The sequence below is a fragment of the Equus quagga genome, chromosome 14 (assembly GCF_021613505.1).
Source record: "Equus quagga isolate Etosha38 chromosome 14, UCLA_HA_Equagga_1.0, whole genome shotgun sequence".
Lineage (NCBI taxonomy): Eukaryota > Metazoa > Chordata > Mammalia > Perissodactyla > Equidae > Equus > Equus quagga.
The window spans coordinates 94,860,417-94,874,590 of record NC_060280.1 but is presented as its reverse complement, the minus strand read 5'-3'; the positions used below and the strand labels follow the sequence as shown (position 1 = coordinate 94,874,590).

Sequence of the window (14,174 nt, the reverse complement as noted above, 5' to 3'; positions counted from 1 at the left end):
CGAGCCACCCCTGCTCTCTCCCACGTTTCGTTAGGAAACTTAGACACTCGGCAGAGGGCTATGCCCCACCGCCCACACTCCTCAGGTCGCGGCCTGGGCCGTGTGCTCCCCTCTTCCAGCTGGTTCTGTTTGAGCAGCTGACATGTCCCCGCGATGCAGAGTCAGGAAGAGCGAGATGAGCTGGCAGGAGGAACGCGGCTTCTGCCTCCTGGTCCTATCCTCAGTGCCCCCCAGAGCTGACCCCGCGTCTGCCACCTTCTCCCGTCTTCAGCAGTCGCTTGTCCTGCACAGCAGGGTCCCATGTGCAGAGGGTCCCGTGGGCCCCCACCCGCCCCCTCGCACTGTAGAGTCCCCTGCGGGGAGATGGCCTCCGTGGCGCAGGTGCTCTGTCCGTCTCGTCTTCTGCGCTCGTGAGCAGCGCGGAGGGCGTCTTCCCGCCTGCGCCCCGTCTCTGGGGGCCCGTTCTTAGAAGGAGGAACACCGCCCTGAAAGGACGTGCGTTTCTGGGTTCTGAGAGAGGTTGCCAAACTGCCCGCCTTCGCAGGCCTGCCGCTCCAGCTCCTGCCAAGAGCGCGGCGCATCTGCGTCTCCGCCCGCCCAGGTGCCGAGGGCGCCTCACCGCATCTGCGCATCTGCGTCTCCGCCCGCCCAGGTGCCGAGGGCGCCTCACCGCGTGAGGACGACGCCGGGCTCTTGGGGGATCGTGTCCTCTCCGACTGAGGGTGGGCGGGTATCCTTTCCCGAGACGGTTTGCTCATGTCCTGCCTTTGGGCTGCCCTCGGGTGGCAGATCTGTTTCCTGGTTGTTTCATCCTTTTTTAAAAAATCACTTTGGTGTCTTGTGCAGACACTTTCCGTTTCTCATCCATGGTTCACCCGCCTCTTCCCTTACGGCTTCGGGGTCTTTTGTTCTGTGGTGCAGGAAGCGGTCATCTTGGAGGAGGTGGGCAGGGGCTCCCGAGGCCCCAGGCGTGGGACTGAGGACTCTCAGGTGCCACCTGCAGCTCTCTAGAATGGCTGATTGCAGACTCGCCGAGCTGCACGCCCTGGGCTCTGAGAGCAGGCTGGCAGGGTCTCGGGGCTGCTGGGCAGGCCAGGCTGCGTTCCTTTGTCACCAGCGTCGTGTGGTTTGGGTGTCTGCAGCCCGTCGAATCTGCTCATTAGCGCTCTCCTTCTGAGACCTTGGTCAGCGCCCATAGTGTCTGCCTCCCCCTCCACCTCCTTACGAGAGAAAGCACGCGCGAGAAAGCACGCGCGGAGTGTGGCTGGGGGCGGGGGGTGCTTTAGAAACAGAGAGGCACCTCCCGCTGGGACCTGTTGTCCACGTTTAAAGTCAGAGCCTGCTAAGGAGTTAGTTGTGGCGCGCCTCTGTCTGTGCCGCGCCCGTGGGTCCCTCTGTGGGGCGCTGGGTCTTGGGAACCCGTCCCAGGCTGGCTGCTCGGATCCGCGGGCCCTCGGGCCCCTCCTCCATCTGGGCCCTTCGTCCTTGTCACCCTTAGTCAGGCAGCTGCTTGTCAGGGACCACTTTTCTGAAACGTGCCTCCTGGGGGCAAGAGCTGCTTCCAGACCCTCTGTCCCACAGGAGCTTGTTCCTGGCCTCCCGCCCCTGCTCGTGTCCCCCACACCCAACCCCGGGCCTGTGGGTGCTCGGCAGAGGTGTGTGTTGGGGGAATGAAGACCCGCCACGTCCCCGACAGAAGTCAGGGTGCGGGGCAGGCGCAGGGAAGCGAGAAGGCAGGGCTGGTGGGCCCTCGGGGTGAGCCGCCCGGGGCCGGGGCAGGGGAGGCCCCCCGGGGGCCTGTGTGGAGGAGACCCTCTCGGCAGCCACCACCCCCCGAAGCTCAGTGACAGGGCCGCAGGATGGCCTCCACCCTCCTCTGCCCTGCCCCTGATGTGTGATGGTCACAGGTCACCGCCAACTTGATGGCTTAAAACAGCAGAAATGTGTTCTTGCAGTCCTGTTCGTCAGGAGTTGGAATAAGTCTACTTGCACTAAATCAGGGGAGGGCACCCGGGGGCCCCAGGGGAGGAGCGTGTCCCGCCTCGTCCAGCTTCCAGAGGCGCCGCGTCCTGGGCTCGGGGCCCCTTCCTCCGTCCGCACGGCCAGCAGCGCAGCGTCTCCATCTCGGCCTCTGACCCTCCCACCTCCCTCTGCTCAGGACCCTGGGATGAGCCTGGGCCCCGGGAATCCCGGGTCACCCCCATCCCAGGGGCCGCCACTTAACCCATCTACAGAGTCCCCTCTGCCACGTGAGAGAACACACCCACACGTCCGGGGATGAGGACCCTACAGACGTGGCAAGTCCGGAGCCGCTGTGCGCTCAGCAGCCGCCTCTGTCAGTGGGGAGACCCCGGCAGGAGCCGCACGGCGGGACGCAGCCGGCAGCAGAGGGGCGGCTGGTCTGCTGGGGCGGGGGGCGGGGCACGCCTGCAGGACACACCTGTTGCACGGGAAGAGCTGCCTGCCTGCCTGGCTCCGGGATGCTGGGAGCCTCAGCAGCGGCTTCCCGAGGCCTCCTGGGCAGCAGCCGCCCGCCCCCCGTGCCCCCGGGATGGCCTCAGCCTTTTGACTTCTCGTGCGTGCCAGCTGGTCCTGCTCTCAGTACAGTGGGCCTGCACAGAGGGCAGCCTGGGGGCCTCTCCTTCCTTCAGGCCCCCGCACCCTGAGCTGCTCTGCTGGGGAGCGAGCTGCCGCCTCTCTGGAACGGGGCACCGGCGGCACTGGCGGCGCGTGGCCTCCAGCTGGGCTGGAAGCGTGGACAGGGCTGGCTGCTGAGCACATGGACCAAATGTGGCCTTTGCCATGGCTCCCGAGTGCTCACTGCCTAGGAGTGACAGACGAGGCCCCCGTCAGGGCCAGCCAGAGCCGGCTCTGCACACTGCGGCCTGGGAGTTAGCTGGCCTGTCTCCAAACTAGGGGACGCCTCACTGGCCTGACCCTGGGGAAGCGTCCACTGAAGGCAGGAGCGTTCCAGAACAGAGCCGTGGTTGCTCCTCTGTGTGTTGGCCCCCCGGGAACCCCACTCAGGGTGGTGCCTGGGGCTCCGTTCTAGTTCACGCGCGGCCTGGCACTGTGGTCAGCGAGATGCCCGGGCCTGCCCTTGGGACACTGGCCTCCACACGGGTGTTTCCACCCGGGACAGATGCTCGACGGGTGTCTCCTGTCCTGAGTGTGGCCACTCTGCCCCAGGCGGAGTGGGGTGTGGTGAGGACACAGATGGGGCGCTGGGCCTGGCCTAGGCCCCGGGGGTGGGGGAAGGGGAGGGGAGAGTGTCAGGCTAGCAGAGGAGGAGGAGGGGGAAGTGGCCCCGCCCCCGGGAGACGTGAGGAAGGCTGGGAGGAGGGAGACAGCTGTGAACCACTTCCCGTCACTGTCCTGTGGCCCGAACGTGTCTGGGGACCTCTGCCCAGGCAGAGCTGCTGGAGGGGGCAGGAAGCCAATGACCAAGAAAGGATTTACCTGGGGCTCCCCCGGGACGGAGCCGGCACCGAGGCACCGTGCCCCCCTTCTCCCAGTGAGTAGGGGCCACTCTCTGCCGAGGGGAGCAACGGGGCTCGGGGCATGCAGGGAGGGGGTGGATGGGGGCGGGTGGGGTGGACACCTGGGTCACGAGGCCATGTGGAGGACACAGACACTTAGGAGCCCGCTAAAGCGGCACGTGGCGTGGAACCCAGCGCAGTGACCGCTGGCCGCCGACCTGTCTCTCAGAGTCTAATCTGACGGGCTCGGCTTTGGCCGGGCTTCCGGCCTTGGGCCTGGGCCACCCTGAGGTGGCCCTGTGTGTCCCGCAGTCACAGGTAGGGACCGGGGCCTGGCAGGCTCGTGGGTGCACGGGCTCTGTTAGCACCCGGGAACTGTCAGAGAGGCCATTTGGGGATGTGGAAATGGGAATTAGGCAGATCCGCCTAAATATTTCATCGTGTGGTGGCCCGCGGAGAGGGACGAGGACGGGGTGACCAGGCCTGTCCCCTGTGACGCCAAGCTGGCCCCTTCCCCAGGTATCGTCTTCTTAAAGGAACAAATCTTCTCGTCACTCTGCTTTCTGTCTCTGTGGCTGTGTCTCCTCTGGGGACCTCCTGTGAGTGGGTCACACAGTATATCCTTCTGTGTCAGTCTTGTGTCACTGAGCTCCGTGTCCTCAGGTCCATCCACGTTGTGGCTGTGTCGGGATCTCCTTCCTTGTACAGCCGGATGACAGGCCGGTGTGTGCATGGACCGCACTTTATCCATGCCTCCTCTGACGGGCGCTGGGGCGTTTCTCCTTTGACTCTTGTGAGCCATGCTGGGAGGAACATTCGAGTCTAGTCTTGGTGTGGGGCCGTCGACCTTGCTGCTGGGTGACACATAGGATGCGCTGGGCCACGTGGCTGTGCCTGACTCCTTGAGGGGCTCACAGTGGGGGGTCAGTGTTCAGTGGGGACAGAGCTTCTGTTTGGGAAGGTGAGAAGGTTCTGGAGACGGGTGGTGAGGATGGCTGCACAGCAGTGTGAGTGTGCTTTGTGCCTTCAAGCTGTGCCCTTAGGATGGTTCAGCTGGTGGGCTCTATGTCGTGTGTATTTAACCAGAAGGTTTTGAAAGCCGAGTGTTGACTTGACCAGGGGGCTACGCCCAGGAGCTCATCCTCAGTCTGGCCAGCCTTCGCTTTCCGACTCCCTCCGTGTGTGGGCCGCTGTCAGCCCTGCGCCCGTGGAAGCCTTCAGGCTCCATCCAGGGAGCAGAGTGACAGTGATGGCCAGAGGCGGGGGGGTGGGTCCAGGGTGCGGGCAGGCGCCTGGCAGGAGAGGCTGCCGTCTGCGGAGCACTCTGTGCCTGCTCCGTCCTGGAGACCCTTGCTGCGCCCCCTCAGCTCTGTGCCGCTCCTGAGCAGGGCAGGTTGGCAGGCCTTGAGGGGCGCAGACGCATGGGCGTTGCTGCGGGCCTGCTCGGCCCTGGGCCCGGGCTTGCCTGCATCCCGCAGTAGGAGCGTCCTCTCTGAGGCGGCCGTTCCTCTGCCCTGTCCTGGGAGTCACACAGCCCCTTCCTGCCTCAGATCTGCTCTTCCCTCTCTAGAATGTTCTTCTCTAGCCACCTCTTGCTGCTGTGCTCTCGCTTCTCTTCCTCAGAGAGGCCCGCCCGGGTTGGGTCGAGCTCGGTGGACCTGAGTGTGAGCGTGTGTCTGTCCGCTGGAGGCCAGCATCCCTGGGCCACTGCCTGGCCTGGCCGAGTGCTGGATGGCGCCTGGCGCACAGTGAGCTCTGGCAGATCCCTGAGCAGCAAACTGGGCCTTATCGAACCCCGCTTCCTGCTCGCGCACGCACGTGTGCCCACACGCACACATGCGCGTGTAGGTGGACCCCACCCCCACTCCTCGCGGGGCCTAGGGAGCGTGGACATGGTCCCGGGGCAGTTCGTGACCTCGGAGAGTCTGAAGCAGGAAGGCCACGAGATGGGGTGCGTGGGTCGGAGGAGCAGGGGCCTAGGGTGAGCCCCTGGGGCCGGGGATCCATGGGAGACGCTCTAACCAGGACGAGGGCGAGGGGCCTGGTGTAAGGTCCCTTGCAGAGTAAGTGGAGAGGAGCCTGTTTGTCCCTGTCACCTCCCCACTGGTTCCAGGGCCTGTGCACTGCGGCCGAGCTCGTGCTCTGGGCTCCTGCGAGGAGGCCCTGCCACGTGGAGGGGGCTCAGGGGTCCCTGAGGAGTCCCTGCGGTCATCAGGCGGCGGTGGGGTCGTTGCCTGCCGCTGCTGACCTCTCCTGCCCTTCCTGCCCAGGCTGACCTTGACCGGCTGACCTCGGCCGGGTGACCTTGGCCGGCGGGCCGTGCCTGCCCCGCCTCGCCATGGACCAGGACTATGAGCGGCGCCTCCTCCGGCAGATCGTCATCCAGAACGAGAACACGATGCCGTGCGTGAGTACAGTGCCGTCTCGCCCCAGGGAGCGGGGGCAGACAGGGCAGGGGCAGTCAGGCCCTGGCCTTCAGCCCTCGGAGAGCAGTGGGCCGGGCGGGCAAGGAACACGGGCTGCCCCGCACCCTGGGTGTGAGCACCCCCCAGCCCCCACCCCCGCTTCCTCCTGCTGCTGCAGGGCCGCAGGCCCTCCCCCAGGTCCTGGTCAGGATGGACTGGGGGACGCAGGAGTGGGAGCTGCCTTCCGGCCCAGAGTCCCGGAGCTGGGGTGCAGATGCAGCCCCACAGCCTGCACGGGGGAGCCGGTCTGGGGGCGCTGGGCCATGGGAGCCTGTGGGGCGGCCTGACGGGCAGAGGCCCGGAGCTGCGCTCCCAGGGTGGGGCGGGGCGGAAGGGTGCTGGCGCCTGAAGAGCCCTGGCCCGTTTCCTGGACCCCAGCGCGATCTAGGGGAGCCCCGTCCTAGCTCTTTCCTGCGCCCCCCAGCCATGCCCCATTTCTCGGTCGCGGGCTCCCGACGCCATAGGCCGCGTTCCCGGAGCTCCCGCGCTGGGCCATCACGGCTCTCTCGCAGGGTGTCCGCCCCCGCTGCAAGGCTCCCCCAGCTTCTGCTGCGGCCACGATCCCAGCCATATACCCGTCACTCTAGTCTCTGCGTCCAAGTTGGCATCCCTTATTCTGCGTGTGGCAGTCTCTCGTCTAAGGACACCAGGCATTAGATCTGAGGCCTCCCTAGTCCAGGATGACCATGTCTTAACTTGATTTTGCCTGCAAAGGCCCTGTTTCCAAATGAGGTCCCGTCCCACGTCCCGTTCCCAGGGGTCAGGACTTCAGCGTGTGCTTTCAAGGGACACGGTTTAACCCACAGCAGAGCCTTTAGAGAAAGGACCTCCGGGCAGTCGAGCGGGTGGGAGGGACGCTGGGAACAACGCCCCGGCCGCACGTCCAGGCTCCGGTTGGGTGGGGTTCGGTGCGAGAATATCCATGTGGGCGCCGCCAGCGCTCCGCGCTTGGGGGTGAATGCTCTTCGTCCTTTGCTTTCAACCTTTTCATCGCCCGTGACGGCTTAGAGGGAAGGAGGCACAGCAGTGCTCCCAGGGTGTCCCTCCCGGCCTCCTCCCGCCCCACGGGGCTGGAAGACAAATGTGCCCCAGACATGGGGGCCGCTGGCAGGGTTCCCGCACGTGACTTGTTCCCCAAAACATTTGCCCTCCGCCCCTTGGGTGTCCAGGATTGACCCCTCGTTCCTCAGCCAAAGCAAGGGCAGGGGGCAGGGTGTGCTGGGCGGCGCGCTGGGGCTCTGAGCACCCAGCCCCTTGCCGTCCTTCCAGGTCACGGAGATGCGGCGAACCCTGACGCCCGCCAACTCCCCCGTGTCCTCCCCCAGCAAGCACGGAGACCGTTTCATCCCCTCCAGAGCCGGCGCCAACTGGAGCGTGAACTTCCACAGGATCAATGTGAGGCCCCACCGTGAGGCCTGGGGCGGGCAGGACCCGGGCTGCTGGGGGCCAGGGGCGCTCCTCCCACTCACCCGCCGCCTCCCCTCCCCCGCAGGAGAATGAGAAGTCTCCCAGCCAGAACCGGAAAGCCAAGGACGCCACCTCGGACAACGGCAAAGGTCAGGAGTCAGGCCCCGCCCGGCCCCTCGGGACCCCTCCCCTCTCCCCCGACCCGACCTCACTGAGCCTGGTGCCCACAGATGGCCTGGCCTACTCTGCGCTGCTGAAGAACGAGCTGCTGGGAGCTGGCATCGAGAGGGTGCAGGACCCGCAGACGGAGGACCGGAGGCTGCAGCCGTCCACGCCCGAGAAGAAGGGCCTCTTCACGGTGAGCCCCCAGGCCAGGGGACGGGCTGCCCGGACTGTCAGCCGACCTTGGGGCAGGTGCCCGCTGCGGGCTGACGGGGCCGTGGCCTCAGCACGGCTCCCTCGGGTGGTCGGGGAGCACAGGGCAGTGTCGGAAAGAGCCTGGCCGAGGTTCCTCGAGAGAAGGCTGGGGGCTGGTGGCCCCACGGGGCAGGAGAGACAGGCCAGCACTGGCCGTCATTGTCCGGAGGACGCCTCGGGGCAAGGCCTGGTTTGCCTCTGCGTTCGCGGAACCCAGGCGTGGGCCCTGGCTTCTCCCACCAGCTGTCGGGGGCCCAGCGCCTCAGGGCTTCGAGTCTGAGATCCCTGAGCTCTGGGGCTGCAGTGCCCACTCAGCGGGTGTCCCCATCCCCCGCAGTATTCCCTTAGCACCAAGCGCTCCAGCCCCGACGACGGCAACGATGTGTCTCCCTACTCCTTGTCCCCTGTCAGCAACAAAAGGTGAGTCCTCGCCTGTGGGGGCGGGGGGTGGGCAGGGCAGCCGGGCGGGGCCCGGGGGCCGTTGTCAGTCCTAGGACTGTGTGTGGGGTACAGAGGTGGCCCAGAGGACCCCCTCACTAGGGACACGCTGTGGGCTTGGTGGTGTTGGGCCTGGGCCCAGACCCAGGGAGGACAGTCAGGGAGGGCCCTCCAGAGGGGGCACCAGGCAGAGGGGTGACAGGGCTGTCGGAGCTCAGGGTGGCCTGGCGTCCCGTGGCGCAGGGGCCGGCAGCCGCAGTGTCCCCCGCAGGTTTGGGAGCATGCGGGCGGCCGGGCGGAGGAGCCCGCAGGCCCCAGGGTGGGGAGGTTCCCGCACAGCTGCCATAGGTGGCTCAGGGGCGGGGCAGGGTCACTGTCTCGGGTGCTCCCTGCAGCCAGAAGCTGCTGCGGTCGCCGCGGAAGCCCACCCGCAAGATCTCCAAGATCCCCTTCAAGGTCCTGGACGCGCCCGAGCTGCAAGATGATTTCTATCTGAACCTGGTGGACTGGTCGTCGCTCAACGTGCTCAGCGTGGGGCTGGGGACCTGCGTGTACCTGTGGAGCGCCTGCACCAGCCAGGTGGGCGCCCGCTGGTGCACATCTGCGTCCCCGCAGGTTGCAGAGCGGCCTCCTGGTGGCCGAGCCGGGCGGGGCCATCCGGAGCCCAGGGCACCACCCTGCGCGTCCCCACCATGGGGCCTGCCCCCAGTGCAGCCCGGGCTCTGGGGTCTGTCAGCAGTGTGGGTGGAGGCCCTGTGTCCCCCGGCCCGAGTCAGCAGAAGGGGCGCGGGTAGCCGAGCTCACTGAGCCTGGGCGCCGCCGTGAGGCCCCGTCCTGATGGAGTGTGTCGTCCCCGCCGCCCCAGCGGTAAACCTCCGAGGAGCTGCCGGCCGCACCGAGGGCTTGGCTGCAGGGCGAGGGCACTGCCCTGCCGTGGGCATTCTCAGGGATGAATCCAGTGTCGGGGGGTCAGGGCAAGCACCGCCCCCGCGGTAGGAGGGCTGGCACCTCCCCCAACCACCCCCAGCCATGGCCTGCCCTGCTGGAGGGACCCCTCTGTGTGATGCCCTCGTCACCCGAGCGTCCCCCAGGTCCTGTGCAGTCAGTCATCCTTGGGCAGCCACCCAAGCAGCCAGCCACATTGTCCCCATCCCAGTCCTGGTGCCCCTGTCTCAGGCCTAGGGTGTGAGTGAGGGACGGATGAGCGAGTGGGCTGGTGGGCGGATGGATGGAGAGACGGACGGACGGATAAATGGATGGAGGGTCAGGATGGATGGATGGGTGAACGGAGGGTCAGGGCCTTGAAGGCCCAGCAGGCAGCACGTCCCCTCACGCCGACTGATCCCCTTTCCTCCAGGTGACCCGGCTCTGCGACCTCTCGGTGGAAGGGGACTCGGTGACCTCCGTGGGCTGGTCTGAGCGGGTCAGTACACAGGCCGTCCCCTTCTGGGCAGAGTTGGCGCAGGGAGGTCTGACCAGGCCTCGCTGGCAGGGCCCGCCCTCCATAGTGTCAGGGGTCTCAGAGACCCAGAGGAGCCAGACCCCAGCCTGGAGGCCACGTGTCTGGGTCCCAGGAGGGATGTCTGTGCCTTCGCCTGTCCCCGGTCTGGTGGGAATGAGACACTGGATCGGGCACGGCCCCCGCAGAGCTGCCCGCAGCCCCTAGTGGCTGGGTTTTGACAAACCTACGCTCTGTAACCGTCTTCCCGAAAAGTTCTGAGGAAGGTTGTCACCCTGATCCAAAGGAATGTGTGTTAAAGATCTTATACAGAAACAGCCTAAGGCTCCTGCGCGAGGAGGGGGAGGGGAGAGCAGGGAAGCCGGGGGCAGGCGGCCGAGTGAGTGTTCTCACGCTGGGCCTGACGCCCTCTCGCCTGCGTCCTCGGGCCTAGGGGAACCTGGTGGCCGTCGGCACACACAAGGGCTTCGTGCAGATTTGGGATGCGGCCGCGGGCAAGAAGCTGTCCATGCTGGAAGGCCACACGGCACGTGTCGGTGAGGAGCCCCCCGGGTCCCTGGGGGCGAGTGCGACCCCCAGAGGCCAGGCCTCATCCCGCTCTTGGTCTGGCTTCCAGGGGCGCTGGCCTGGAATGCGGACCAGCTCTCGTCGGGGAGCCGGGACCGCATGATCCTGCAGAGGGACATCCGCACCCCGCCCCTGCAGTCGGAGCGGCGGCTCCAGGGCCACCGGCAGGAGGTGTGCGGGCTCAAGTGGTCCACGGACCACCAGCTCCTCGCCTCAGGGGGCAACGACAACAAGGTAGGCACCCCGACCCCTCACTGGCCCGGCCTCAGCCTGTCCCTCCCACCTGGCCAGCCCCCTCTGAGAGCAGGGGTGGAGAGGGTGCACCCCCAGGGGACCCCGAGTGAGGACCGTGATGGGGGCCGCCGCCACCCCGGCCTCACAGCCACTGCCCCCCAGCTGCTGGTTTGGAACCACTCGAGCCTGAGCCCCGTGCAGCAGTACACGGAGCACCTGGCAGCTGTGAAGGCCATCGCCTGGTCCCCGCACCAGCACGGGCTGCTGGCGTCCGGCGGAGGCACGGCCGACCGCTGCATCCGCTTCTGGAACACGCTCACGGGGCAGCCGCTGCAGTGCATCGACACGGGCTCCCAGGTGTGCAACCTGGCCTGGTCCAAGCACGCCAACGAGCTGGTGAGTGTGGGCCCCCAGCCTGGGGGCGCTCGGCCGGGTGCTCGGCCAGGCGCTGCAGGCGGGCAGAGCACGAGCCCTGGGCCCGTCACGGCCTCCCCTGGGGTCCTGGGGGAAGCCAGGCCCCTGCCCCCAGGTCTCAGAGGACCTGGGCTCAGTCAGCCAGCGGCCCCGTCTCCATCCAGCCATCACCGAGTGCAGGGGGAGGGGCTGTCACCGTGGTCTGCACCACGAGGCAGGCCCGTTGTCCTTGTTCCCAGGGGTGTGTTGGGCCCAGGGCTGCGGGAGGAGCCCCAGGGCCCATGGCGCTGTCTCCCCACAGGTGAGCACACACGGCTACTCGCAGAACCAGATCCTGGTCTGGAAGTACCCGTCTCTGACGCAGGTGGCCAAGCTGACCGGCCACTCCTACCGGGTCCTCTACTTGGTGAGTCCGCTGGGCCCGGGGCAGGGGGTCAGCCACTCCAGCGCAGGGGCCTGGACCCAACCGCCCGGCGGCTGGTGCCCTCGGGCGTCCAGTGGCGGCATCGCTTTGGGCCTCCTGGGCCGGACTCTCCCCCCGCCCTGTGGGGAAGGGCGGCTGTGCCTCCTCGAGTCTTTACCTGGGTGTTTATTTTCACACGCGTGTGCACACGCACACAGCCGCTGCCAGAAGTGCCCCGTGCCAACGGCTGCGGTTGTCTCTGGACGGTTCAGAGTCGTTTGCACGAGGCTGGAGAAGGAGCCCGTCTCCCGGCCATGCTCCTTCTTCCGTTTTCTGTGTCATACCAGAAAGAAATGTTCTGTGCTGCATCTAGCCTATCCCTTGCCCAGCGTCACAGAGCAGGCCGTTCCTCCTGGAGATAGGGTGGTGGCATCCTCCATGTTTTCAGATGAACACTCCACCCCAGGTCTGCTGGGGCAGCCTCGGGCCTGCCTTCCCTTTCCGAGCTGGCAGCCGAGGCTCGCTGTGGCTTTGGGGCCCGACTCCCTGCCCCTGGCTCCTGCCATCCTCTGTCGGCGGGGCCATCTGCAGGGCACAAGGACGATGGCATCTGTCCCTCTGCAGGCGATGTCCCCTGATGGAGAGGCCATCGTCACTGGTGCTGGAGATGAAACCCTGAGGTTCTGGAATGTCTTTAGCAAAACCCGTTCGACAAAGGTAAAGTGGGTCGGTATCAGTGCCAGCTGTCCCCCTGCGCGTCCCCTCAGCCTGTCCCCTGGCCGTCCCCCACCACCCTCGGCCCCATTGATCTCTCCCCGGGGGTCCCCCTGGGTGCCCTGCCCCTCTGCTCCTGCATGGCTGTGCACCCCTAGCCACATTGCATGGGGCCCTCAGGGCCTGGTGACCCCACACCTTGGGCGCTGGGAAGCCGCCCACCCCAGCCCCCTGGCCCGAAGCCTTGGGTTCCCCCTGGGATGAACATACCCCCCCTGCTGAGCCACTTGCAGGAGGCCGCTGGGGCTGCAGCTCAGCGTCGCCCCGTGTGCCCTGCAGGAATCCGTGTCCGTCCTTAACCTCTTCACCAGGATCCGGTAAAGCCGCGGGCCCGCCGTCCCGGTCGGCAGATGGCCCGTCAGCGCGCACGGACCCTCCCCTCCCCGCTCGTGGGCCCGGAGGCAGGCGGCCGGGTGGGCGGGGAGCCGGGCCTGGAGAGACCCTGAAGCTTCTCATTAAAGCCTGATTGTGAGCCTGTCGCCGGTGTCTGGGGCGGGGACGTCGTCGGCCCCAGGAGCGGGCCCTGCCTCGGACCAGCTGCCCTCAGAGAGGGCTGGACGCCTCCTGGCCCCCCCCCCGCTTCCGTTCGTGCCGGCACCACCTCGGGGCTGCATGCTCTTCCCAGAAGCTTGTGCTCACCACCGCCACCCCTGCCACACCTGCCATGGGACGCACGGCTGGACGCCAGGCCGGCCGGCCGCAGGAGGACCCGAGTGCTGGGCCGCGTGCCACCTCAGGTTGGCCCGTGGGTCAGAGGGACGTTGCCACCTCTGAGGTTTCTTCATGGCCGCCTCTGCCGTCCTGCCCCGGCAGCCACCCTGGGGATGTTTCCGGGGGCCCAGCTGGGTGGCAGGAGCAGGCCCAGGCGGCTCCATGCCGAAGGAGGTCATCTGGAGATGGACCGGCTGTCCCGGCAAGACTGAAGTCACCTCGTGTCACCATGTCCTCACCCTGACCGTGTGCCATCCTTGTCACTGACGGGCTCACAGCCCTGTTCCCTTCCCTAGTGGGACTCCGGCTCTTGTGGCATACTGGACGGCCAGTTAGGGGGCCTGAGGGCCAAAGTGACCCCAAGGGCCAGGTCCTGCGGGTGCCCGGCCATCCTTCCCAGCCTTCCCTCCAGGCCCACCATGGGTCCTGTCCATCTGCACCTCCAGCTCTGGGGCAGCCAGCTGGTCCCCCAGAAGCTTCCTGAGCTTTCCCAGACCCTGTCCCACCTCCTCGTCCTCTGCCCTGTCCCCAGCTGCGCCCGGGCCCGCTCCCTCTGACCTTAGCTCCAGACCAGGAGAAATCGGATGGGAGGGAGGTTGGGCCGCGGCCTGAGCGCCACCTCCCCCTCAGGTCGGGGCCGAGCAGGCCTGGGCGGGGCGAGGGTCCTGCAGGGCCCGGGGACGGCCGCACAGAGACCCCATCACCCCACTCCCGGGTTCTGGCAGCCTCGTGCTCCCGCACCGTCGGCCTCGTGTGTGCATGTGTATATACGTATCTGTGACTTTTCTTTGGACGTGTTCGTGTCTCTGTAGACGGGTCCCCGCAGTGTGTGAGGCTGGCTGGGGAGGGCAGGGGGCCGAGGGCGCCGCCCTCCACGCCCGGAACCTGCCTGGACTCGGGGTGGGCGAGGGGCAGTGTACATAGATGTGTGTATTTCGATCCGTCGAGACCTTATTTTTGTTTGTTCGAGTCTTTTTTTTAAGAAGAAAACAGCCCGTCTGTGGTCCCCCGCCCCGTGCAGTGGCCAAAGGGCCTGGGAGCTGTCTGTGTGCGAGCCCCTGGGTGCCGCCCGACCCGACTGCACCAGGGCAGCCAGCTGAGAGTGGCAAGGCTGTTCCCGGCGCGCGAGCTGGGTGGAGGGGTGGCGACGGGCGCCCGGCGCAGAGCCAGCCTAGGTCTCATGTAATGAATGCTGTGTCATTGTCATTAAACCAGAGTGGGTTCATGCACACCTAGGGCTGGCTGTCCCTCTGTCTGTCTGGTGCCCAGCTGGGGTGGGGGCCCACAGCTGGAGTCTGCACACACCCGGAGCCCCAGACCAGCCTGAATGTCACAGACGGGCAGCGAGCAGCTGGCCCTGGGCGAGCTGGCTGCAGAGACCACTCGTGGGCGGTCTGCGGGGGGCA

At 66.9% G+C, this 14,174-nt stretch overlaps 1 protein-coding gene across 3 annotated transcripts in view; it reads left to right on the top strand.

Annotated features, from left to right (window-relative positions):
* The window catches only part of FZR1 (fizzy and cell division cycle 20 related 1), a 22,272-nt gene extending 8,275 nt beyond the window's left edge, over positions 1-13,997 (top strand). Inside the window, exons 2-14 of one of the 3 annotated variants that reach the window (XM_046637469.1) lie at positions 5,750-5,886; positions 7,270-7,339; positions 7,437-7,500; positions 7,582-7,709; positions 8,106-8,188; positions 8,602-8,785; positions 9,564-9,629; positions 10,099-10,201; positions 10,282-10,466; positions 10,629-10,862; positions 11,182-11,286; positions 11,908-12,009; positions 12,337-13,997. In XM_046637469.1, coding sequence (XP_046493425.1) covers positions 5,831-5,886; positions 7,270-7,339; positions 7,437-7,500; positions 7,582-7,709; positions 8,106-8,188; positions 8,602-8,785; positions 9,564-9,629; positions 10,099-10,201; positions 10,282-10,466; positions 10,629-10,862; positions 11,182-11,286; positions 11,908-12,009; positions 12,337-12,378 — 1,422 coding nt within the window. In that variant the 5' untranslated portion in view covers positions 5,750-5,830 and the 3' untranslated portion in view covers positions 12,379-13,997. Of the gene's footprint in view, positions 1-5,749; positions 5,887-7,213; positions 7,340-7,436; positions 7,501-7,581; positions 7,710-8,105; positions 8,189-8,601; positions 8,786-9,563; positions 9,630-10,098; positions 10,202-10,281; positions 10,467-10,628; positions 10,863-11,181; positions 11,287-11,907; positions 12,010-12,336 lie in introns of all 3 variants that reach the window. The other 2 variants (XM_046637467.1, XM_046637466.1) reach the window with 2 other exon arrangements.
* Positions 13,998-14,174: the final 177 nt, after the last annotated feature.